The sequence below is a fragment of the Pinus tabuliformis genome, chromosome X, assembly GCF_031772625.1.
Source record: "Pinus tabuliformis cultivar Carrire ecotype Pingquan chromosome X, CPIR1, whole genome shotgun sequence".
Taxonomy (NCBI): domain Eukaryota; kingdom Viridiplantae; phylum Streptophyta; class Pinopsida; order Pinales; family Pinaceae; genus Pinus; species Pinus tabuliformis.
The window spans coordinates 1,261,875,827-1,261,903,371 of record NC_142308.1 but is presented as its reverse complement, the minus strand read 5'-3'; the positions used below and the strand labels follow the sequence as shown (position 1 = coordinate 1,261,903,371).

Genomic DNA, 27,545 nt, shown 5'->3' with positions numbered 1-27,545 from the left:
TGAGATAGATAGTTTACAATAGCCTATGGGACATATTGGTTACGAGGCTAAAAATAACCTATCGGACAGATTGCTTCTTCATTTGCTTAATGTATTCCGCGTTTTTTTTGTGAAACCTCACCATAAATACTACGAGCTTCTCCAAAACAAAACATGAACTAGAGGGTTTTACCAAAAATTCAGAAGTTGAGTTCAAATGAACATCCAGCTTCATAGCGCTGGCTTGCAACATGTGGGAGTTGATATCTTCATCCTGTGTGAGTATTTGGAAATTGATTTGGTAATCCATCTTCCTTTTTGAGAAAATCGAATGCATGTATTATCAGTAAATGACTCTGATGTTTCCTTCTGTCCTGCTGCAACTGCAACTTCATTTCTACTTTTTCTAACCTGTTCAAATCCCCTTCATTTCTACTTCCTCTTAGGGCTTGTCAATTGCAATCATGCCGCCTGCTGCAGATATACTTTCTACTCTTCCAGACCCATTGCTTGGCCTCATACTTTCTAAAATCCCAATCAGGGAAGCCGTCAGATGTTCCGTTCTGTCGAAGAGATGGAGATTCCTCTACACCCAAATTCCCCAACTCACTCTCTCTCCCATTCTTCTTCTGCCCAATATTAACCCAGATTCAGATCCATTTCCAGATCCAGATCCACTCTCTGCTGCAAGGGTGGAGAAAATAATCTCCAACCTTCTGCTGTTGCATTCTTCAGATATTGAGGCTTTTCATTTGTTGAACGACATTACCCGTTGTTACTATCTGCAGTTTACTCGTGAAAGCGTATGGCAATGGGTGAGATACGCAGCCTCTAGGAATGTCCAACACTTGACTCTCTGTGGTGACCTTTACGTTTCCTATGATTCAATCCCGCCTGCCCTTTTTTCATGCACTCGTCTCATTACACTCAGGCTCTCCAACTACTATCTTGAGCGACTTCCGTCCCATTTCTCTGGATTCAACCGTCTCATTACTTGCTCCTTCGAAAGCATGAAGTTCACAGATGAGTCTCTAGCCCACTTTATCTCTCATACCCCGTTCCTTGAGCATCTTAGCATATTCGAAGACGATGGCAAGCCTGTTATCTCTGCTCCCAACCTTACACATTTATCTATAGATAGCGTGTTGGAGGTTTTAACAGTGAACTGTCCGAAACTTAGAACTCTGGAGATGAAGTTAGGTGGCATACGTTGTCTGAGATTAAATGGAGTGTTGTTTCACGAAGTTTCGTATATAGTCTCTAAAATTAAAATGCAGTGTGGGAGCAATGTTGCTGAATTGTGGTTGGATTTTGGTTCTGAGGCCATATTTCAAATTTCAGTAGAGAGAGTTCTTGAGATAATGGGCGATTTCAAAACATTGAAGAAGGTCGACATCAATGACAGGTGGGGACGCCAAAACCAGATGGTTGTTCTCGTTGATAATATGCTCGAAAGGCTTCCCGGACTTGAGCGACTACGAGTGAGCAGCATGTTTTATCTGGTAAGGCAGTTTTACGCTCCTGACTATTTGCGATGGATGTTTCAATGGTTATGCTTTTTCGCTTCTGCTACTATTTGAGTGGCCTAACCGCAACGTCGTGGCTTGTGCTGTGTTTACGGACAAATATAATTGTGGGAAAAACTGAGAATTGCTTTATATGGGTCTATTTATATAGCTTGCGATATGATTTTTGGATTAATATTAATTTTCTCGGTGATAGTTTGCATAGTAATATTTAAAAATTTTCAGGCAATGCGGAAAAAGATAAAAATGAATAGGGAAAAAGATAAAAATGGTTTTAAATTATTGTTTTCTGTAAAGATAATATATAATTTAATAAAGAATATATAACACAAATATTATTGTCTTTTGTTTTTTACAATAGTTGAGATTAACAACATATTTTTAGAGACAATAGTTGGGATTAAAGACATTTTTGGACACAATAATTGGAATTAAAGACATGTTTATAAAAATGTTTTAATCCTAACTACTGTTCTCTCTAGGCAATAATAAAATATATTTATAGAGAACTATTTTCTGTAGACAATAAAAATTTATAGCTAAAGACAGTACAATATCATTTTGTTTCTAGAGACAAATAAATATCACTATTGAAATAAATAAAATAAATAAATATAAAAAGTATTTCATAAAAAATAAACAATATCATTGATTAATTCATCTTAGGGCACAGTGGAATCAAATCACCAACCTCTTGCTTATAAAGCAGGCAAATATCAGATAGATGCTTTTCCATTAAACTAACACTCTTTAAAACAATATCATTGATTAATTCATTTTAGAATAAAATAAAATTGAATCACCAACTTCTTGCTTATAAAACAGGTATAAAAGAGATGCTTTTCCATTAAAGTAATCCCTTTTAACCTTTAAAAAATTATGGTTAACAATATCAAGGGGCTAAACAAGTAGCCTATAGAGAGTGCGCATCTATTAGACTATGAGCCACAAGTAGCCTATAGAGAGTGCGCATCTATTAGACTATGAGCCGCACCTATCAGACTATGAGCAGACGCATACCAAAAAGAATTGAATCAACTTCTCCTCGTGCGCATCTATTAGACTATGAGCCGCACCTATCAGACTATGAGCAGACGCATACCAAAAAGAACTGAATCAACTTGACACAACTTTGATTTAGGCTCATTATGTCCAAAATTTATCTTCTTTATCTAGCCAAATGTTACCATTGGGGCATTGGTCAAGTAATGCATCTCAAAGCAATTCTTTTTCCTGCTCTGGCACATCACAAATGCAGTCAAAGCCACATATGAATGTTGGTGTCCTATATGAGTCTTTTTCAAATTCACAGAAAGAGTGCTGTGCAAAAACTAATAGTAACATTTCACTGATTACTACCCTGCGGGAGAGAGAGGTTTGCATCCAAGATGCAAGTAGAGAAGCTAGTAGCCATCTGATGACATGCTTTGATGAGGCCTGATGGCATCCTTTGATGAGGGAATGGATGGTAGATTGAGTAGTCTATTCACTCTCTCACAACTCTCTAACTGGCATTCAATGGGATATATTGACAGTACATTAGTGGTCTGTCATACCAATAAGAATTTTGGGTCCCACACTCTTGAGTTTCTACTTACAATGCCAAAAAGTGGTGGGATAAGCTTTTTAGAGATGGAAAATGACACTAATGATGTTTTTTTTGTTTTCTTAAGAAGATTTTAGCTGAAACTGTTGAAAATTCCCATGTAGAATTACATTTAGGGTGTGTAAGGATAGCCCATCAAGTTGTTTAGATGAAGAGATAATTTGTGATGGTCTTCAATTCTTAGACTTGAAGAATTGGCACTGATGTACGAAATTGAATCGAGAAAGGTGGCAAGTTATTGATAAACAGTCTACACACAAAGAGCAAATGATCGGGCATAACAGTGGAAGAATTTTCTGCATTCCACCTGAATTTGTTAGAATTGGGAATTTAGTCCATATCCAATCTTGTGCCGGGCCAGCATATGTGGTTTATGCGAATAAGAAATACAATCTATGGTTCCATGCGAGAAGGAACTCTGAGCTCACTACCCACTTTGAAACAGATCTTGTAAAAGGCTCTGCAACTAACATATATTCAGATTCCTGTCCTTCATGAACAGAAGGATCCTGTAGTCTCTACCTAAAATGAAAATGATAGAAAGCGTTTCTGTGCAAGGTGAAATGATGGTAGTAAAGTTTATGTACCTGAAGGCTGAGTAGGCTGAACAGAAGAAGAAGAGAGACCTGGATGACTAGAAGAAGGGCCATGATTAACATGTGGTCTTACTAGTGTATACAAGGCTAAAGGCATGTTAACCAAAGACCAAACTGGGGTATCCAACAAAGAATCCACTATTACTAATTCTGTGACTTTGATACCTTATTCAGTGGCATAAGAACACGCTAGGGGTTATGGAACTTGAGACCTCTTTTACCTAGATATAGATCCTTAGTCAATAAACCAGACCAAGGTCTTGAGGTAGTAACTTTTGAGACACCTGTGTTCCTTGTGTGCAGGGGCTCTCCCTCTATGCCTGTGGGCAACAACGCCTGTGGTGGGTTGGGGATTGTCTGACATCATAGACACACAAGTAGATGGAGCTGCTTGCATTCCTCCCATTTCAGGGACACTCCTGATATCATCATCACTATCAATGCTGCAGCATTTTTCATGTTAGCTCAGCTAATGATCACAAAAAGGAAAGAGCAATTGCACCTTAGAAAGGGTAGGCACTAGAGTGGTTCATCAATTTTTAGTGTTTACATGTCTGTGTACAGAATTGTATGTTGAATCTAAACAGTACATTCTGCATAATGGGCACTGGCAAAACCCAGGTATAAGATGAATCTCCTCCAGCTTACATAGTTATACAAAGTGTGTTTGGAGATTACATGAAAACACATCAAATATTAAAATACTTGAGATATTTAGCCTTAATGTACTCAAATAGTGAAATATTCCAGAGTTCAGCTATGCAACCTGTCTTACAGACATCACCTATTGATTATGTTGAAGTATCTTCTGAATTTGCTATCCACAGAGATATTTCCTCAACAAAGAGTAATCCATCAAAAGGATTTTACAATGTCATATTTTTACGTAGTCTAGTCCCAGAGAAGGCATTTGTACCTGTAAAAGGATGAACTCTGTAAGGAGACTCTACACCTTCACCTTGGACTTTAAACAAAAATCCACACATGCTGGTTTGCAAAACGAGATGCCCTGTAGCCAAATCCGACATCCTTGGTAAGGAAACAAAAGTAATTGAAACCATCTTGTGAGGGCTACTACCATCTCTTCAAAACTGTAGGCATAAAATTGTGAATTTGCACTAAATGGCTTGAAGACATGAAAAACAGTATCATGCAGTTATTCATCACTGTCAAGAATGAAACTGAAGGGGAAAATTAAGACTGAGGCCCCCAATCCACAAAAGAATGGGTTGATTTGCACGTTGGGAGATGAAGATCTTTCATAAGGTGCAGGTTGAATCTGTTCCAAATTCTCATTCTTAATAGATGAGGTTTTGATTTCAATGGTATGCTGGTGAAGGAAAGCATGAAACTGTAGTCCTGCCGTCTATTAGTCTAAATGTGACATTCTTTGTCGATTTGACTTGTTCTTGCACCATATTCTCATTGGAGTCCATGACTTGTCCCGATTTTTGTTTATTTACCCTGTTTCTAGTGGCATCCTCCTAGGAATATCTCTCATTCTTTTCATTTTAATCTGTAACCAGCCAGTGTGCATGGAAAACACAAAGCTCGAGAATCACTACATATATGCTTACCCTTTGCTGAAAGTTGTTCTATATCATTATATTATCCCTGTTTTATCATCTAAACTAGGATTCGCTCTAGCCTTGATATGATCTCCACATGCATTAAACTCTATATAGTCCTGCACAGTATTTTGCCTGGAGAGTAACTAACCTGCAGGCTGCACGTTATTTTGCCTAGAGAGAAAGTAACCTATGACAAACTAACCTCTGACAGGGTGAGGTGTGCAAAAGAATAGCGTAGGTTCTAGAGCAAGTAGGAGCAAGTATGCTATGCAATGTTGTTAATTTTTGGTATGTTCTATGCTTAGAGCAATTTACTTCAATTTTTCATATTAGCTCAATAACAATATTCAGATTAGCAATCACACCAGCATGATAGTAAAGTGCAGATAGAACATAAACATAAACAGCAGAAGACAAGCCAAGACAAGAGGACACAAGATGTGGCACCAGCCAGGGACAAACCCCAATGTGGGGAAACCCTTGATCAATTCTTCTTATATTCTTCAATAATTCAGCAGAGAGAGAGATAGTACAAATATACAAGACTGATAATTAATGCCAGCAACAGATAAGACCTTCAACAGAAAGCGCAATGTATTTTCCTTGCTGTTTGGAAGATGGCATCAACAGACTGCTGCAATCATGATTCAATCTAGTCAACACATTGACCCAACACTCCTTCACAAAGTGCTGCTGTGCACCATTGTTTGCTTGCTGCTTCTGCAAGTCCGGTTAGGGCAGAAGAAGAAACCCCTTTAACTTTTCACGTTGTCTGTCAACTAAGCCCTTCAAGGGCTGCAGTCCACCTAGGAGAGTCTCTCCTAATCCACGCTGCTTCCTGTGATCAATGTATACTGTAATGTTGCCTTGGGACAGCCTCAACTGCTTGCTATGGCTTGCAGCCTAGCAAAGCAGCTAGCTGTAACTTCAGATTCTAAATGAATCCTTAACTCATGCCTAGTCATAACCTTTGTCACCTACATCAATTCATGTCTCCTTCAAGCTACGGATTAGACCCTCCTTGGCTGCAGATAGACCACTTTTGGACAGCGTCTAAAATCCTCTTGTCTACGGCTAGGTGACCTTGCTTTTGCTGCAGATAAGGGCTATACTTTACAGTGTATGGGAGCTTCTCTTAACAGCATATTATGGCTCCCTTTGAACAGCGTATTAAGGGTCTTCAAGGACTGTGTAATAGCTGCGTTTGAAACCTCCTTTCTCTGTGGAATTGGGTCTCTTCTAGACTGAGCATGGGAGCCAACCCTATGACTGCAGCTAGGGCTTCCACTGACTGTGGTTAGGGCACATTAAGACAGCGAATTGAACCTCTTCTTGCTGCATATAAAACCCTCCTTAAACTGCGGCTAGGACACCCTTAAATGCTGCGGATATGGTGCTTTCTTAACTGTAAGTAGGGCTTCTTTATGATAATGTTTAGGGCTTCTGTCGGCAGCATATAAGTCCTCCTTTGACTGCGTCCTAGTCTCTTTCAGAATTACAGATTAGGGCAGATTGTGACTGCGGATTAGGGCATGGCAGATCCCCTTCAACTGCGTCTAGATGATCCTCCCTTGACTGCGGCCAAACTGCTGCTAGGGCTTCTACCTTTTCGAACTGCGGCTAGGGATAGATCTCTTGGACAGCGTACTCTCTTAGAGACTTCTCCTTCCACCAAAACCCAAACAAGTGGAGAGAGAGAGAGAGTACAAGAGATGTGTGTGTAAAATGACTTGCAAGCCACCTTTATTTATAATAAAACGTTGAGGATAATTTGGTTGCTAGCCGACCTTGACGAATTGTCACATAACACAAATAAATTCATATCTCTATGAATACATGTCGAAATCGGATGATCTTTAGATCAATCCTACACCTCTCAATGAGAGGAATCCAAGAAAAATATCAGCTGCCATAAATAAGATGACCCACATGGAGTTTGGCCCTAGTTGCCAATTTTAACACTCCTTCTCAACTAGGGAGAACTCTATTTGCTAATCCATTTGTTAGTCTATACTATCTCTATCATCAATGCAGTGACCTGCACTACTCTGCTTTGCCCTGCTCTACTGAGCTATGAAGAAGAAGTGATCGAGAATGTATCATACCATTCTCTACTGACCCAAAGTCAATCCCATATAAAGAGAGTGTATCATACCACTCTTACTGATCTGAAATCAATTCCAAATAAAGAGAGTATCTCATACCACTCTTACTGATCTGAAATCAGTTCCAATTGATCCCAGATCAATATCATCCTACCATAGGGAGTATCGTAGTACACGATGCGTCCATCGGTAGTGCTATGGTCCCTATCCTCATTTCCCTGCTCATTGGCCAGATGTGAGGTACTTCCTATGAATCCTAGACTACATGGGTAGGATGTCTCAGCAGGAGAAGGATGGACCACTCATCTTGCCTACATGTCACCATGGGGTATCCCAAGGGAAGGCTGAACCAATCACCATGTACACAACAAATCACTAGGGGAAGGCTGAACAACTCACCCTATGATTGTGTCTCAGCAGGAGAAAGATGAACCACTCATCCTGCCTACATAGCAAACCACTAGGGGAAGGCTGAACCATTCACCCTATGGTTGCTCATCGCTCCAAGAAGTACCCATGCCCCCTGGAGCTCCTAGAGTTCGATATATCATACATGACCCTCAGGAGAGGGTCTCTCCACGACTCCTAGTCATTCTCAGAAAGTCAAGAATTTGATCTCTCCTAGGCGTTTCATTTGAATATTGGCGACCTGCACATCAGTCCCAATGAGAAGGAGCCTTATTGCTCCTCGATGTACCATATCCCAGATAAAGTGGTACCTGATGTCTATGTGCTTGGAGTGATCATAAAATACAGGATTCTCCGAAAATCGAATCCCACTCTGGTTGTCACAGAGGATCATGTGTCCAAACAACTCACTGAAGAGCTTCCTCAACTAGACAACTTCGCAGGAGACCATACTGGAAACTATGAATCCGGCCTCAGCGGTGCTCAAAGCAACCAACTTTTGCTTCCTGCTCATTGAAGCAGAACCCAAAGAGAAGTAGCACTCAGAAGTGCTCTTGTGATCCATCACTCTGCCTAACAAATCAGTATCAGAATAACAATGCAGCCTCACAGCTCCGACAATGTATCTCAATCCATGAGTGGTTGTGCCCCAAAGATATCTCAGAAGATTCTTGGCACCAATCCAATGCGAGTGATGAGGCTCAACCATATGTTGGCTTAACATGCTAACTGCAAAGCATATATCCGGACGGGAGTTCACCAAGAACATCAATGCTATTATGAGTTTATGAAACTCAGAGGCATTTCCCAAATCAGGTCCTGACAACACTACCGCATAACTTCTTAAAGTTAAGCTCCATCGGGGTAGTCACGGGCTTGCAGTCCACCATTCCAAATTTGGAATCCAACTCCCTCTTACTTTTGCAAATGAGAGGGCCTAGACCTGTGAGAAAGAGGTCGTCCATATAAAGTACTAGTATGAGAGGTCTATCATCCACAACCTTCAAATGGATCGGCTTCACTCCTAGTGAATCTCAACTTCATTAGATAGTTATCAATCCTCTCATACCAAGCCCGGGGTGCTTACTTCAAGCCATAGAGGGCTTTCTTCCACCTGCATACATGAGATTGCCGATCATGAATCTCAAACCCCTAAGGTTGTTCCACCTCCGTGGTCTTGCTATTACATGAGGGGAATGGTCCCCTTGTAAGTTTCCTTCGGTACGTCTCGAACATGTACCTTCATGCTCTTCTTTGAATTTAGGCATCCCTATCACCATTTGTCCTACATCAAGTAGGGCCTTATATTAAGGATGGGCAAACCTTCGGTGCCATAGAAGAGATGTGTCACACGACATGGTCCCCAATGGACTTCCTGCAACTTGATACAAATTGCCAATCTTGAACCCAAGAGTAAAATCATCTTTAAAATTCTTTTTCCAAACACTTACCTTTCCATCAATGAATGCCACCTTGTAATCTTTGACTTCCATTGCCAAAATGGACACCAGGTTCTTCTTGATATTAGGTACATATAGAACTTCTTGAAAATGAATCGAGTTATCCTGATCTAATTGAAGAGTAACATTCCCTACACCTTTTACGGGATAGGTGGCATCGTCTCCAAGAATAATCTCTAAGTTTGTCTCCTTCTCTATCAAATCAGAGAGAGCTTCCTTGTATCCGGTGAAGTGCCTTGAAGCACCACTATCAATAAGCCAATTTCCTAAAGTGTCCGGAGGAGAGGTAGTGGAGAGAGCCGATATAAGATAATACTCCTTTTTCTTATCAAAAACAACATTTGATTCTTCATACCTGGAGTTCCTTGCTTTCTTGGAGGGTCAACCATTTCCTTGATGTCTCGCATTCCTTTTTCCTTTTCCATTGTATCTGTCATTCCTTCGATCATTGATGTTGCCCCTGGAATGATTGTGATCATCATCTTGTGACGTGTCCTTTCTATTTGGACACTCCCTCACATAGTGGCCAAACTTATTGCAAGCAAAGCATCTGCCTTTCCTTCCACCCTTAGATTCAGGCTTTCCATTGAAATGACCTTTAGGCCCTGCATTATTTCTCTTTTTGGCGTGAGTGGAGAAAGCAGTAGGGTTGCCTCTATTAGAAGGCATTTCTTGCTCCACCATCCTGGTTTCTTCTTGAATGCATCTTGACATCAATTCCTCAAACCCTGGAATTCGATCATTATTGAGAATAGTGGTTCTAAATTTATACCACTCGGGGTGGAGTTCTCCAAGAATAGTGATAGTAAGTTCCCTATTAGATATGATTTCTCCAATCGATAGGAGATCATTCTTGATCTCAGTGATCCTTAAAAAGTAGGATTAGATATCTTCGGCCTTGCCCTTCTTAATATCCTTTCAGCTTATTTTTGAGAAATAAAATTTGATTTGCATCACTAACCTTAAACATGCTTACCAATCTGTCGTAGATCTCCTTGGAGGTGTTTAGATCAGAGATGTAGGCCACCAGATGCTTGTCAATGCAATCTTTGATAATCTTCTTGGCTTTGACCTCACCCTTAGTGTACTTGTTCTTTGTTGCAGCTGGTGCATTTGATGGAGGCTTAGGTATTTTACCCTTCACATAATCCAACACTTCTTGCTCTTCCAATGTCAGATCCAAAGACATCTTCCATCCGTGATAGTCAGACTTTTCACGGAGCTTATCTTCAGCCGGGAAGTGGGATGAGGAACCCATTGAGCCTTTGACCTTGTCCAACTGTCTTCGGTGATTGCTCTTTCACTCTTTCTTGGGCTTTGTCTTCACCTCAGCTCTGATACCATGTTAATTTTTGGTATGTTCTATGCTTAGAGCAATTTACTTCAATTTTTCATATTAGCTCAATAACAATATTCAGATTAGCAATCACATCAGCATGATAGCAAAGTGAAAATAGAACATAAACATAAACAACAGAAGACAATCCAAGACAAGAGGACACAAGATATGGCACCAACGAGGGACAAACCCTAATGTGGGGAAACCCTTGATCAATTCTTCTTATATTTTTCAATAGTTCAGCAAAGAGAGAGATAGTACAAATATACAAAACTGAATATTAATGACAACAGCAAATAAGACCTTCAACAAAAAGCTTAATGTATTTTCCTTGTTGTTTGGAAGATGGCAGCAATAGACTGCTACATTATTATTCAATCTGGTCAACACATTGACCCAACACTCCTTCACAAAGTGCTGCTATCCACCATTGTTTTCTTGTTGCTTTTGCAAGTCTGGTTAGTGCAGAAGAAGAAACCCCTTTAACTTTTCAAGTTGTCTATCAACTAAGCCCTTCAAGGGCTACAGTCCACCTAGGAGAGTCTCTCCTAATCCGCGCTGCTTCTTGTGATCAATGTATACTGCAATGCTGCCTTGGGACAACCTTAGCTGCTTTCTATGGCTTGCAGCCTAGCAAAGCAGCTAGCTGTAGCTTCAGATTCTAAATGAATCCTTAACTCATGCCTAATCATAACCTTTATCACCTACAGCAATTCATGCCTCCTTCAAGCTACGGATCAGACCCTCCTTAGCTGTGGATAGACCACTTTTGGACAACATCTAAAATCCTCTTGTCTGCAGCTAGGTGACCTTGCTTTTGCTGCGGATAAGGGCTATACTTTACAACGTATGGGAGCTTCTCTTAATAGCATATTATGGATCCCTTTGAACAACGTATTAAGGGTCTTCAAGGACTGTGTAATAGCTGCATTTGAAACCTCCTTTCTCTGCGAAATTGATTCTCTTCTAGATTGCGTATGGGAGCCAACCCTATGACTGCGGCTAGGGCTTCCACTGACTGTGGTTAGGGCACATTAAGACAGCGAATTGAACCTCTTCTTGCTGCATATAAAACCCTCCTTAAACTGCGGCTAGGACACCCTGAAATGCTGCGGATATTGTGGTTTCTTAACTGTAAGTAGGGCTTCTTTATGAAGCATTTAGGGCTTCTATAGGTAGCATATAAGTCTTCCTTTGACTGCGTCCTAGTCTCTTTCAGAATTGTGGATTAGGGCAGATTGTGACTGTGGATTAGGGCATGGCAGATCCCCTTCAACTGCGTTTAGATGATCCTCCCTTGACTGCAGCCAGACTGCTGCTAGGGATAGATCTCCTCTGGGACAATGTACTCTCTTAGAGACTTCTCCTTCCACCAAAACCCAAACAAGTGGAGAGAGAGGGACCACAAGAGATGTGTCTGTAAAATGACTTGCAAGTCACCTCTATTTATAATAAAACGTTGAGGATAAGTTGGGGTAATTTGGTTGTTGGCCGACCTTGACGAATTGTCACATAACACAAATAAATTCATATCTCCATGAATGCATGTCGGAATCAGATGATCTTTAGATCAATCCTACGCCTTTCGATGAGAGGAATCCAAGAAAAATATCAGCTGCCATAAATAAGATGACTCACGTGGAGTTTAGCCCTAGTTGCCAATTTTAACAAATGTAACATACATGGACAGGATAAACTGGTAAATACTAAATATTTAATGCTAAGTTGCACGAAACGGGGAAACGCGGAAGCGAAACGAAACGGGGAAGCGAAACGAAACGCGACCTCCCCAAATTTTGGAAACGGGGAAACGCGAATATATATAATAATATATATATTTATATATTAAAAATATTTAAAAATTATTATTATATATATGTGCAATCATAAAGCATGAATGATACATTTACTTACATAAACATTTAAACATTAAGATTAAATTTACATCACATTTACTACCTGGAAACCCTACCTGGAAACCCTAAAAAAAATAAAAAATTAAAAAACAAGTGTTTTTTTGGGGAAACGTGGCACGTACGGCCTGGAAACGCGTTTCCGGCCGTACGGCCAAGTTTCCATTTCGGGAAACGTGGCTGTACGGCCGGAAACGCGTTTCCAGGCCGTACGGTACGGGGAAACGAGTTTCGTTTCGTTTCCCCTGGGGAAACGGACCCCCTGCCCACGTTTCCTGCAACTTAGATTTAATGTTAACAAATTAATGCTAGCATTACTTTGTTTGGAGTGTTCTTGCTTGCTTGGCAGGACGAATTTTGTTCCTAGGTGTGACCTCCCTGCTCTAAGCATGCCTTAAATGGGACCAATGGGATGGGAAGGGAAGAGTTGACATTCAGAAAGCAAGGGCCTGGCACTTTTGACTCTTGCTTCCCTTATTATTTACCTATTATAAGGGGCAAGTAGGCAGGTAGGGGTATCCTCTGGGGCTTACTATTGCTATGCCTTATAGATAGTAGCGCTTTCTCTAATTGTCGAAAGGTTTCGAGGGACAACATGTGAGGCTAATTTATTCAGTATACTTGTGATTTGGGCTTTTATTATTTGGTTTCTCCAACAAAATGGATTTCTTCAGGGGATGTCTTCATGATTTAGGAATGCAAGTGCTTCCTATACCTGTCATTTTATCATATCTTCTTTTATTGATTTGGCATTGTTCTATAATAATCTTATTATTATTTCTCCCAATGTGTCTTTCTTGTTATCCTTTCTCTATTTTTGGAAGTTTTAACATTTTACAACACAGTCATCATTCCCATGATGTAGTAGAGCACACAATTCATATCACACACGCAGATGAACCATTAAGCTTTCAACAGCAATGATTGTGGAAATACAAAGAACATTTGACACTATTCCATGCATTAATTGGATAAATCATGTACATGACTTATCAAGCCAAAAGAACAGCTAGGTTTAAAGCCAATATGTTCACTAACATGAAAATTTTCAAGCTCACAGACTTTGCGGGGGTTTCTTCAAGAAATGGAATACCCTTCTTTGTAGTTACTTTTCCAACAAGAGAAAGCTGAAATGTTTCCTAGAGGTCACGGGTTGTTTATGTCAGAAGAATAAAAAACTCACTAGTAAAGAAGAGTCCGAAGGTTATAAGTGATGGAGACAACTCCGTAAGTTAGAGCTCCATCGTAAAGCTCTTTCAAGCAACAGAATACGCTTCAGGTCTCTTAGTAAAAGGCAAGAGGCCAGCTAAAGGAAACGGGGGAGAGCTTTCATTGATCCTCTTAGCAAATCCATCAATGGTTTAAGATTGAGGCACAGGAAGCAGTAGACTATTGTAAAAGTAAACATTTTTTTGCAGAAAAGGTTACAAGAAACTCCCCATCATAACATTGTACCTTGAGCCAAAGGAATAGCTGTAAGTTATTGTACATTGCTTTCCCCAAAAAGAAAAAAATGAAGAAACTATTCATAATTTTATTGGAGAAATGACACATGCTACAATTTTTCATTTAGAAAAACATTCCAAACTTGTAGCAGTTATTGACTCTTCAACTTTTTTTAGGGAAAGCATTCCTGGGATTTGGCTTTGTATGGAAAAGGAAACATGGGCTGCACATATCTATTCTGTAACTGCCCAATATAATACATTTTGAAAGGGAGATTCAAGGTGTTTCTAAGCATCATGCAAGGCTTGCTCATTTGTGGTCATTTTGAATGAGAGATTCAAGCTCAGGGTACTTCTAAACATCACGGAGGTCTCTTAATGTTTGCAGTCAATCTCCATTGTTTATTTCATGAAAGTTGAAGTGCCTACAAATTCAAACCTATGTTATCATCATTCAATGATTCCATAAGTAGAGTAAATGCACTATGCTAAGAACATGTCTACCAGTCAATTTTCTATTCTGGAAAAGAACTGGGATGCCCAATATAGTACATTTTAAAGGGAGATTCTAGGTGCTTCTAAGCATCATGTAGGGCTTGTTCATTTGTGGTCATTTTGAATGGGAGATTAAAGCCCAGGGTAATTCTAAACATCACGGAGGGCCTCTTAATATTTGGAGTCAATCTCCATTGTTCATTTCACGAAAGTTGAAGTGCCTAGAAATTCAAACCTATGTTATCATCCTTTAATGATTCCATAAGTAGAGTAAGTGCACTATGCTAAGAACATGTCTACCAACCATTTTTCTATTCTGGCAAAGAATTGAGATGTATATGGACTTGTCTCTTACCAATATGGATCCATGGGATTGTCCCATCCAGAAATCTCGAGCAAAAGCTAAAGTAGTTTAGTTGGTGCATACATCTGCAATTAATAGTAGCATTCAAATTAGACAGTCATGAACACTTGACAAATTTTATATGGCTAAAAAACTCTCAGCTTACAATTCATTTCACCTGCATATATAAAAGATCAACTGTTCCTCCATTTCCATTTGAGAAAGTAGTAATAACATCCACACTTCGGCAATCCCGAAGCTAAGATGTGCGAGAATCTCTGCAACCTGAATTAAACAACAGAACATAAGCACCTCCATGCTAACACTCTTTCGAATCCATCTTTGGATCTAGATAGTCTGGATCCAACTCAACTTGGAACCAAACCAAAGTGCATTACCTTGATAGTTACATGTTGAACTCTCAACTAAATCTTAAGTCATAATTTTGGAGCATGACTACAAGTTAGGTTAGTGTTGTTGACTTTTATGGCACTAGGATCCTGAGATCTATGGTCCATTAGTCAAACAAGGCTCATTGTAGTTATCAAATGGTTGGACTATGCCGTGTATTATATATCTGTTGTGCATCAATTCATTAATATTAATATTTAAGTGTCACAGTTGATTAGAATCAGGCCAATTCCAATCCGACCTGTTAATGCCTAAACAAGATGTATTTGGAGTAGTAATACTCAAAATTTTCCCATCTAACAATAATGACTCAAATTAACAACACCATAGTGTCAAATGTGAAAATTCCTAGATCTAACAATCTTTGGAATCCTACTGCAACCAGCTAAATCTACTTCACCTAGATCGTAAATTACATTACAAACTTATTTCAGATTTCTTCTTGAAACATTGAAGTAAATTATTGAAGCAACCTACACCAAATTAAATATGATTCTAAAACATAGAAACTGAGCAAGGAAAATAGAAACACATAGGACACCGTTATTATTGGACAATAGTCCTCGAAAAAGCCCAATGCGGGAAAACCAGTGCAACAACTTTGAGGGTTTTATTACTATGCAGGAGAAAATCCGAGTACAATTCTAGGATGCTCAACTAGCAACCCGATACAGAGAGAATACTGGACAAAAAGAATGGTGAAATGATCTCACCCAGTCACTGGGATAATCAGTGACTAATCCTGCTGAATTGGAGGCTTTGGGTCACCCTCTACATGGCCTCTGCGCAGAATTGTGTCACTGTCGACAGTTTCTGTGTCATCCCTACTAGGTATTACGCTGCCTCTCTTCTGGATCCTCTGTTGGTTGAGAAAATCGATCTTCTGCCTCCCAAACTCACACCCCGACTCTTGACAACTGAAACTCAACTTCCCTTAGCAGGAAACTCGACTTCCCCTCAAGGACTACATTGCCTCTGCATCAACACTACGTGGCCCAACATCAGCCTTCTTCTGGACGTCTTTCTGTCCTCCCTATGCCTCGTACTCTCTGAAAATTCTTTTTTCTGGATTCTCACTGCCCCTCTGCTGCAAGAAATCTCCTCAATCAATTTTTCCTCTTGAGAACTTCTCACTTGATCTCTCAGTGTGTTTTCCAAATGATCTCAAGCCCCTTCTTATATCTTTCTGTTGGACAACCAACGACCTAGATTAAATTTTAATCAAAGGCTCAAATCGTTTTGGCTTGATCCATGTCTTTTTTTCTAGAAGTTTCACCCATGATTAAATTAATACCCATTAATATTTTAATTTTCCTAAGTTTAGACATAGGAACCCTATTAAAAATATTAGTTATTTTAATAAAATCACTTATGGGTGGAATTTCCAATAACGCTTTTTGGGTTCTTTGGAATACATGTGCCCAAGCCTCCCTGCAAAATTTGAGACTCAGAGCACATCCGATGCTACCCCAAATCAACATCAAACACATCTTTACCAGACATAAGCAACCAAATGATGCACATCATGTCCCTTACCAGTCCAAAATTGGTGATAAGATCAGGTTTTCTTTGCTGAGAGATTGTTTTACCAGTCATCAGTATCCAAAGCCTCTTTCGTCCAGTGCATACACTGTCGTTAGGGCGACCAACTTGATTTAATTTTTTAATATAACATTATGTTCATTCATTCGTTTACTTGTGACAACTTCTCCTCCATACTAGGCTATAGAGCACGTCACTGCTCTGGTGCAACATTGTATTTGAGGGACCATTCTGACATTGAAGAAGCTTATGGGAAATTTAAACATCAACATTACTGCACTCAAATTCACACTAAAATTCAATCAAAAGTGAAGTGGCAAACTGATTACCTGATAAGGTGGTCCACAATTGATAAAATCGTCCACCATTGATAAAATCCACTTTCCTTGGCTGCTGGCATAGGCAGGTTTCTCCTTTGCTCATCAGTTAGCTTTGCAGCTAGTTTAGCGGCCTCCGTTGTAGAAATGCAATCCTCTTCATTCCCTCTCTTTTCCATGATGGACCTACCAATGCATCATCCACAAACTATTAAACACTAAAAGAGCTTGGGCCATGAGAACAAACAAGGTAAAGAATTTAATATGAAAGAGACACGATGACCATGTTGAAGTTCTTGTCAGATGAATGTAGGAAAAAAGAATCATGAACATGCTCTTTAGTTTGAATAATCAAGCTATAAACTATATTTATATGGAACTGTAGTTTGCAAGTCTAAAGTCACTGTTATGCATGAGACTAACACTTCCAATAATAATTTACCTCAGTATAACATTGTGATAACATTGAAATTATCACAAAAAACCTCTGCTTCTGGATGGTTTAGCTTGAAAGCCTCCGCAGTAGGCTCTTCATACTCAATGGTCCACTTAGTGAAGCTCACCCATACAAAATCCCATAAAAAATTTAGTTGTGTAGTATTAAAGCAAAAGCAAGTCAATACTACGTCTAGAACTGTTTATGAATGACTTTTACCAAAAGATGATATCTACTGACCCCATCTACAATATACATTTTATTAAGTCCAGAACAGTTTTTGAGAATTGTAAAATAGTGATGAAAAGACAGATCATGAAATATAGTAAAATTATTCAAATATTTCATAACATACTGCCACACATGACTATGCTTTTTGACATCAAAGGATAATTTATATCACCATGTCCTTTCACTTGTATAATTTTTATAGCCAAACATGCCTAATCATTTTAAACCATTGGCAACAACAATCATCTACAGTCTTTATTGTCGTTATGTAGACTGATTTGAATTTATTGTTGCATATTATGCGTGCTCAAAGCCTGCATAAATAACGGGTAAACCATAGGTACCTGATTGTTCCAATCCATGTGACAAACCTCCACATCCAGCAAATATGTCTAGTGTCGCAAGGCAGTTCTGATGAGAACTGTCCATTTTGTCTCCTGCAGGAACTTGAAGGAAGTTCCCCTACAATAGACTTTCCCTTCATCTTCACATCTCCCCTATCCACATGAGACTTGCCCTTTGCATATGCCATACCTTTTGAGGAGCTCTGCTTAACAATGGCAAGCAACTGCAAACAGAACCCAGTCAGTTTCATGCAATGCAGAGGTGCAATACAAATGCACTTCCCTGCTGACAAATTAGAGTGAAAGGAAGAGGGAACCCACCCAAAATTAAAAAAGAAAAATAAAAAAACAACTTACTAACAAATACACTTTGCCTTAGCCAATGACAAGGTTCAAACTTCAAACCTGGATGCTCAAAAAAGGCATGTTATGCTTGTACGTTCTTGATGAAGGAGAGCTGCCTACTCCCAAGGAGTCTTGGAAACCTCCAAGGGAGGGCAAGATAAAGATCAATTTGAATCGGATAGCAAAAGAGAACCCCAGAAAGCATGTTGTGGAAGAGATCTCGTACTGGATCACGAGGGTCAGCTCAAAACAATCTCAATGAAAGGATTAGGGGTTATACAAACAAGCAAGCCAAATTCAATTCCTTGATTGTAGAGATAAGAGTTTGCAAAAGCTTGGTTTCCAAGATATTGGAGTAGAAGGGGACTCTAAGATAATCATAAACACCAGAAAGGCAAGGCTATCCCAAAAATTGGAAGCTTTTAAAACAACTAATAGAAGCACTACCATATGACTAACATATTGGGTGGCAAATCAAGCACTCAAGCTAGAAGATAGAGATATGAGAGTATTTAAAAATTCAGAGATGAACAAAGAACAAAGCTAGGAGGGAATTTTGTAGATCTTAGGAGAGAATCTGAATCAAATCATATGAGGATAAAACCCATATCAATTGGTTTGACTAGCTTTGATAACCTTAGCATCACCTTGGCAATATGAAATATTATCTTGTCCCCCTTGAAAGAGTACCACCTTTTAAATGAAACACAAGTGCAATAATTAAGGTGACACGAGGGTTGGCCCAAATATGAGGATATTAAGCATTAACTAGACCACCTGTATCACTAACTATGCCAACCTGTATCATTCACTGTGCCAACTTGGACTAGAAGCAGAATAGGAGAATGAAAACATGGCCCCATCATTCCATCAGTTGTTTCCTGCACTCTTTATTTATACACCAATATTTACCCCACATCTACCCCCACAAAATTCAGGATTTATATGGGATTAATATGGAATTGAGCAGAAGCTTGGTGACATGAATGGAAAGCTTAACAAGCAGCCAACAGACTAGTCTGATTCCACAAGCTTTGAGGAAGGATGTCTGTGAGCTGCTGGAAAGGCACAAGAAAATTCTAATAGAGCAATTGCAATTGGAAACCCACTACCTTGACCAAGCAGTGGAGTGCACCAATATTTTTTTATTTTTCTTAGTCGTGGTGAATCAGTGACACTGGAGTAGTGTTGTGAACATCATGATCGGGATTAAATCGGCGAGGGGAAAAATTGGAAAAAATCGTAAAAATCGGGAAAAAATCGGAAAATACAAAAATATTTATTCTTTTTAATATCTAAAGCATCTACAACATAAAATAAATACATTGACACATAAATATGATAAAAGAACTAATATAGAAGATGTGTAATATCATTCTAGTGCTATATCACACATAATAGTGAATAATGTCTTGAATAGTAAGCCCTGTCTCCTGAGTCCCAACTCAACCTCAAAATATCAACAAAAAATATAATAATGTATCTCATATCATGAGTCGTAATGTCATATACAATGAAATGAACCAAATAACTAATACTATTGATTTCCTTTGCTCCTCTTGCGAGAAAATGCAATAGCTCTCCCTTTCCCTCTACATGTAGATGTCAGTGGAGTTGGCAGTGGACTCCGCTGTGCTTTAGAAGCTGAAGAACTAGGAGCTACAGGAAGTAGACCACGTCCTCTACTGGTGGCAGGGGTAGCTTGCGTAGGTGGTGTCACCTCCTCCTCCTCCTCCTTCGCCCCCTCTACACCTTCCACTACCTCTTGCCCTAACCAATCATCGGCAGACTCCATGAGAGGCCTCTCGGCCTCAACCCTCCATGTAGCAGTGGTGTCAATCCCATCCAATGAGATGGCCTCCATATCAGGTGTCCACTCAAGTTGCCTCACCCACAATCAAAGATTGTAGTAGACGTAGACCATGTCATTAAGTCGTTTGGACTCCAACTTGTACAAAGATCATAAAATAATAATTATAAAAAAAATATTATTTAATGAATTCAAAAAATTAATTGGAAATTTGGAATATTTTAAATTTTAACCTGTTGCGCTTTTTGTTGTGTATTTTTTCAAATACACTCTAGTTGCGCTCGCATCTTGAGGAGTTACATGTTTGGCTGAGGATTCGAATGGCAAGGTTTCGCAGATGAGGTACTTTGGCACCATAGCTTCTCCACCATGCATCTACAACAAAATTACAAATAAGATAAACATAAGAAAAAAATGAAATTTGAAAGTTGAAGCAAAGTATGAAGTTATGAACTTGAAGAAACAATGAAATTTGAAACAAACTAAAAAATACCTAGCATTTTAGTATTCCTTTCAACCATAGTGATCTCAAAGCTAAATGTGTCACCTGCCATCTTGTATATCTCCGTTTCTTTGGAGATTTCTGCACGTTCTGCTAGAGATGGCACCATCCTCTGAACACAGGTGAAAAATCCATCCATGATCTCAGCATCAAATAAAAATCCATAGGGGTAAGAAAATGTGGGGTTCGAGTAGATCCCTGCAGCATGAATGGGACGATGGAGTGTGTTGTTCCATCGTTCATCAATCACTTCCCATAGGAGGAGTTGTTTCTGAAACCCCCATAACCCTTATCATCATAGTAGGCACGAATGGATTCTTTGGCCCTGTCCATGGCCTCATACAAGTAGCCCATTGCGGGCTTGTCACCATCAACTAATCGAAGAACCTTTACCAAAGGTTCTTTAAAGTTGCACACCTCCTGCACTCCCGCCCAAAAGTTTTCCTGGTATGAAACTATTCTGCATATGGCCTCTCCCTTTGGTTTATGGCAACTAATTGAAGAACCTTTACCAAAGGTTCAATGATGTTGCACACCTCCTGCACTCTCGCCTAGAAGTTTTCCTGGTATGAAACTAATCTGCATATGGCCTCTCCCTTTGGTTTGTAGCTAAATGTCAAAGCAGTCCACTCATCTGAAAGAAACATTCTCTTCACATCCCACATAGAATTCAAGAGGGATTGAAGAGATATGAAACTGGTGGCAAACCGTGTAATGGCGGGGCACGCCAACTCCTTGTTGTTGGTGAATTTTTTCATCAAATAAAGCACATATGCATGATTATATATAAATTTTGTAATGCTTTTAGATGATTCAACAATATCGTTGACAAAAGAAATCTTTCCTATGTCCTCCAATATCAAATTAATGCAATGTGCAGCACAAGGTGTCCAAAATAAAGTAGGATGCCTCTCCATAAGCATCTTTCTAGCAACAATATAATTTGCAGCATTGTCCATTATGACTTGGACAACATGTTCTGCACCGACCTTCAAAATAAACACATCCAACAAATCACATAATAATTTTGCATCTTTGATATGTGCAGACGCATCAACGGATTTCATAAACATTGTCCCCTTGGGACGGTTAACCAATAAATTTATAAGGCTTCTCCCTTTTTGATCGGTCCAACCATCTGACATCACAGTGCATCCTATGTGTGCCCATGATGCCCTAAACTCCTCCAATATTTTGGTGCAGTAAACCTTTTCATCTTGAAGAATGTGGCCTCTAAATTCATCATAAGAAGGGACTTTGTACCCTGGACCAACAATTGCAATAGCATCAACAACAGGCTGGAAAAATGGATTATTCCTTGCAACGCTGAAAGGAATATCACTCCAAAGGAGAAACTTGCCCAACAACTTGTCAGCTTCTTTTTTTCCTTTTTTTTAAGCATTGAAGAGATAGATGGTTGTGAATCAGCGGTGGTTTTAGGAACAAAATATGATGAGGTAGCTATAGGTTTGGTTGTGGATATTGATGCTAAAGTAGAACTAGTGCCACTTTCATATTCATCTCTTAACACTCTCCCTGCTAGTTGCTTCCTTAAATCTGAATTGGACAATTTGGCTTGCTCTAATTATTCCAATGATCTGAGAGCTCTTTGGATGATTTCTGGAGTTGTATTTTTGCAAGGCCCTACCTCATGTCCAGGGATTTTTGCAAGGTGATACTTCAATCTATAAACCCCCCCTGTCATATGATGCCCACACAACTTGCAAAACAAGTTTGATCTATCAAACCCTCCATTATGTTCATCAAATTCCCATAGAGTGTCCAATTTCCTTGACATGTTTGTAATTTGGTTGAACTCTTGAGTTTTAATGTAAGATGAAGTTTGAAGTTGAAACTTGAACCTATGGCACAAGAAGAATTGCAAGTTAAAAAAAATAAAACATTACATACATCACACAACACATTGAATTTTTTACAAAAAAAACTTCAACTCAATCCAACAATAATAGAAAAAATGCACATTCAAACCCAAACAAAAATGATGCAAAAAAATAAAGCACAAGAAGAAATTAAACTAATAAATCTAACAATCAAGTTTTTGTATTTTTTATCAAAATGAACCTTCTCCACTCTATGCAACAAAAATGAAAAAGAAAACACAATCAAATCCACTAAAAATCATTGATAATCAATGGGTTATAGAAACCCAAACAAAAACAAGAAATAACAAAAAAAAAATGGCCAAATTTGTTGCCCATACCTGGAAACCACAGTTTGCCGAAGAAATTTGGTCCAAACACGATTTTGTCTTGCTTGGAATGCCAAAATCTTTCGTTTTTCTCCTCCTCTGCCCTAGTAGTCACCTTCCTCTCCTCCTCAACTCTCAAACAAGGCCGCTGTCTGCAAAAAATGAGAAATAAAAACCAAGAAATCGCATTTAAAACACACTGTTTCCGACCAAGGTGATTTTTCCCATCGAATCTAGATTTTTTGGAAAAAATCACGATGTTTTCACGATTTTTTCGGGGAAAAAAAAGCCTTAAAAATCGCCCGATATTATCAGCAAGCCAAAAAAATCGTGATTTTTTGAAAACATCGCGATGTTCGAACACTGCATTGGAGTAATCTAAGCCATGGTGAATCAATGACACAATGGAGTACTCTAGGCGAGGCCCAAGATCAAAATCCTCTGGCTGTGACAAACTTTGACATGAGTAAATATGATTTGAAAACTATTTAAAGCGTCTCAAATCTGAAGCTGAGTCAGCTGTGGATGGACCAGTGAATAATGGTCTCAGTGCTGATGAGGAGTGTACATTGAGTTCATATTGGCAATGCAGCTAGAACTGAGTGGCTGCCTCTTATATCGCTCCAGCAGAAATGAAACCCATCGCAGGTACATCATCAGCTGCAAAAAATGCCATCATACAATCAGGATCTCTAACTGCAATTGCACAATGTTAATCTGCAGAGGTAGTACTCATGAGCTACACAACCTCATCAGCTTGCGATCTGCTGTCAATAATAATAGTAATAATGCTAGCAGCTCCACTCCAGGGATTTACACCAATATCTCCAATGCTCTAGCCATCAATGGTCTAATGGGGGCCAATCGATCTGATTATAGTGCAGTCATCTTCGGTGAAAATTCTGAAGGATCCGCTGCTCCAAAATCCTTGACTTATGGAAAACATGCTAATGCCTCCAGAGTAGTTTGCAAGGATTAACTTACACTACTTATCCCAGCAGCAACAGCAGTAGCAATCTCCAGGTCTTGCCAAAGCTGCCTGTGATAATATGGCATATAACAATGGGATGGAAGCAAGGTCTAATCTCAAAGTAGCTCATGGCCCAATTTTCTCAGTTTTTGGTGATTCACAGGGCTAAAGTTCTGTGAGCAGGTTATAATTATATATATATGCATTATAATTTAATTTAAGGTCTGTCTTTAGGGCTAATACATTAGGCCTGGTTTGGAATGTTAAAGTTTCTCAGGCCTAAGAGCTAGTGGGTATTAACAACAAAGAGGACTTGTAGAGAAATCTGCAAGCCAAGTTGCCTGGAAATGCATTTTGTGGTAGCATTAGGTCTCCAAGCACATGAAATCGTTACTGTTAGTAGCTTCCTCTCCTTTTTTTGTTTGTAAATAATATCCTGATTTACTTGTGATAGAAATACTGCATTTAGTCCCTTCAGCTACAGCTTAAGGAGAATATCTATACATATTTATGTACAAACGCTTTATCATCTCTAATGCCATAATGCCATTGATTGAATGTATACAGGAGCTATTTAATTTGGCTCTAGCTTTGATATCTTGGAATTATTCAAGCAACATTGATTAAAAGTTTCAAAGGATTATGCTGCTTACCATTCCTTAATAATTTGCTTTATTCTGTGTACTTGATTTCAGCTGTTGAGAGGAATAGACATGAATATCTTTTATTTGTCTGGGAGCAAGAGCTATATGTAATAATTCCATAAGAGTCCATGATCTGATCATGGCATAAGCACATTCAATTGACATAGCATATACATAATTCCATAAGAGTTCATGATCTGATCATGGCATAAGCACATTCAATTTACATAGTATAGCTTAATTCTGTGTTGTACACCATTATCATGGCCTGTCTCTCTCTCTCAAACAAGTCAGGCATTTATGTATGTAAACTATGGTTATGGCTATAACAGGCCTCTCTTAAATCCATACATAACATGGAAGGCTCAGTGTTTGGCATAAAGCTCATGAATTCAGTGAGACGCCCTGTAGCTAAGCATGAGAGATGCTGGCACGTTATCATCAAATTAAAAAATAATAATTAAAAATAATGCCGGCTGAATATTGTCGATATATTTTTGGTTAGCCAAGGTGTTGAGGTAGAAATTTCAAGGAGGGAAGGCGGGCTCCGGGTAGCTCTGTATATATAAATTGACCAGGGAAAAAGGCTATTGTGTATTAGTTAGGCTATCGTTAAATTTACGATCCTTTCACTGTCCAAATATAGTTAATTTACAAGAACTCTCCGAAAAAGATTGCATGGACTGATTACGAAAACAGCAATAGTAACTAATAAATGTAGAGCACAGAAACCTAATTTGAACTGATCCTTCTCGCCATTTTCACGTACTGTTCTCTCAAATATTCTCGTGGTTTCTCTTGCATGGTTTAAACATAAATGGAATTCTGGATCGTGAAACATTCCAATTTATGATTCTAGGCAAGATTCTGCATGTTGCATAATGTTCAGGCCGGTTCACACAATCATTGCCGAAACATTCCAGTTTAAAACACTCCAATTTATAATTCTAGGCAAAATTCTGCATGTTGCATAATGTTCTGGCCAAATACATTCCAATTTATGATTCTAGGCAAAATTCTGCATGTTGCATAATGTTCAGGCCAAATATACCGGATGACTTGTAATTGGCCCCAATTACATGAAGCCAACCCTATTTATACAGGACTGGAACCCTTGTGGTGTGTACAAAATAACAGTCACCAAACCCTTTAAACTTTAGTACAAAATAAAACACTAGACAGAACCTTCAAAATATAAAATAGCTTGTTTAATTTATACGAGAAACGGTCTTGTCACAAAGTCACAGTTACATAGAACTGATGCAACAATTAGATTCAAAATCTTTTTTCATCCCTGTTAAAAAATTTTGAAATATAAATTCTTTTAAACTAAACTTTCATGTTCCATATTGATCATCATTTTTGACAAATTTGAAAATTGTGTAATCTAGAAACTAACATCTATTGATAACTACCTTCCATCATTATTCTGGAACTTAACAGAAATTTCCATTGATATCAGAAAATTTCTATCCTGGAAGGATTGCTTCCCAAAAAATGAGGGTGAGGAAGAACCAAAACTGAGTGGGAAAATGAAACAGTAAAGAAGAAAATTTCGATTAGGACATCACTCTATTCCTTACCAGAACAGAGAAAGGAGAAGAGGGCATTTAACATAGCTCAAGGTAAAGTTCTTCCCGATATATGTTATCACTACTTCGTATCTAGCTATTTGAATGGCCAGACAGATTAGTAAGGCTGGACTCAGATTCGGCCCTCCTATTTCAACCATTATTCCCCATTCGGTAGGAACAAATATTATTCTATAATTACTCATTAGGGTAAGAGCCTTGCCTAAGTGTAAAATTAGGGTAAGCAGATTCAAGAGTTGGGCATTGCCTTTCAAATCAGGACGATAAATTGGAAAAGGGAGTATAGCATTTATCCCAGGAGCAGCGTTTATCTCATCACAACAAAGAATCTGAAAAGTATCAAAAACAACTTGCCTAATTACTATTTACCATTGTAACAGAGCACAAAATGATCTTGTGAGTACAACGAGAAACCAAATCCACACAACATTCCAGCATAGGCCTCATCTTTCTTGAGATCCCTCATCAAAATTTACTCATAATTCTGCCAAATTTTCATTTTTTTTTTTACCATTTTCACTAGATTTTCATTTAACAAATTCTTTCACAAAAATAGCTAGAACTTAAATCTAAACAAAAGAAAAACAGGAATAAACAAAAGTAAATTATTGTGTTGGATTGGATAACTCAATTTCCATCCTATAACCTATGTCCATAAATTATTGTATTGCGATGTTGCCATCGTATAATATATGTATCCATGAGTTATTGTATTGTGATGGATTAATGTGTTGCTATTGTATAATGGATATAATATCCTGACCATAATCCTGTATATTGATAATGTGATTAACGGGAAGACCAAATTTAACTTGTACATGGTATGTAAATGCAGGTGTTAGTAAGAGATCCAATACTACCCTGTGAGATCTCTCTACTGGGTAACCTTCGGAAAGTGAAGGTACGTATATACCAATTTGATAAAGGGGAAATAACCATATTGGATAAGTTGCTTAAGAGCGCTTCTGCTCTTGAAATAATGGAAGTGGAATTCCCATGTTTATCCAAAAGGCAATCGGCTGTTGGGACAACTTCTTCTGTAAAGAAGGAAGCAGATACCTTTCTGAAAAAGCTATTGTATCTGAATGGCAGTGCTTCAACTCGAGCAAGAATATGTGTGAGCTTTCAGAATTTTGAATGAAAATATGCAGCATACAGAAACTCCAAAAGGCTCTCTGCCATCCTATAGTCCATGTTTTAAGTGTTGACCTCCTTGTTGCCATGGCTAAGGAGCGGTAAAACATTTTTAGGTAATCTACATCTCTATTTAGTTATGTCTGACGATAAAATATTTCTTACATAAGTTAGCAGATCAATCTCTGTTTCCTGACGTAACGTTGGATGCATTACAGTATGAATGTCTGGACTTTCGGAAAAATTTTGTCCATTACAAATCAGATAGCATG

The 27,545-nt window shown here is 38.7% G+C and overlaps 1 protein-coding gene across 1 annotated transcript; it reads left to right on the top strand.

Moving 5' to 3' along the window:
• The first annotated feature begins 175 nt into the window (after positions 1-175).
• On the top strand, positions 176-27,545 carry LOC149144578 (F-box protein At1g60400-like). The gene is made up of 2 exons (XM_089449372.1): positions 176-1,481; positions 26,975-27,545. Exons 1-2 carry the CDS (start codon positions 444-446, stop codon positions 27,278-27,280), a joined length of 1,344 nt encoding a protein of 447 aa, XP_089305498.1. The 5' UTR covers positions 176-443; the 3' UTR covers positions 27,281-27,545.

Bases quoted from the DNA above. Each gene is read 5' to 3' on its own strand.
- LOC149144578 (XM_089449372.1), top strand. From the start codon at position 444: ATGCCGCCTGCTGCAGATATACTTTCTACTCTTCCAGACCCATTGCTT. The intron at 1,482-26,974 runs GTAAGGCAGTTT...ATGTAAATGCAG, and splicing joins TGAGCAGCATGTTTTATCTG to GTGTTAGTAAGAGATCCAAT.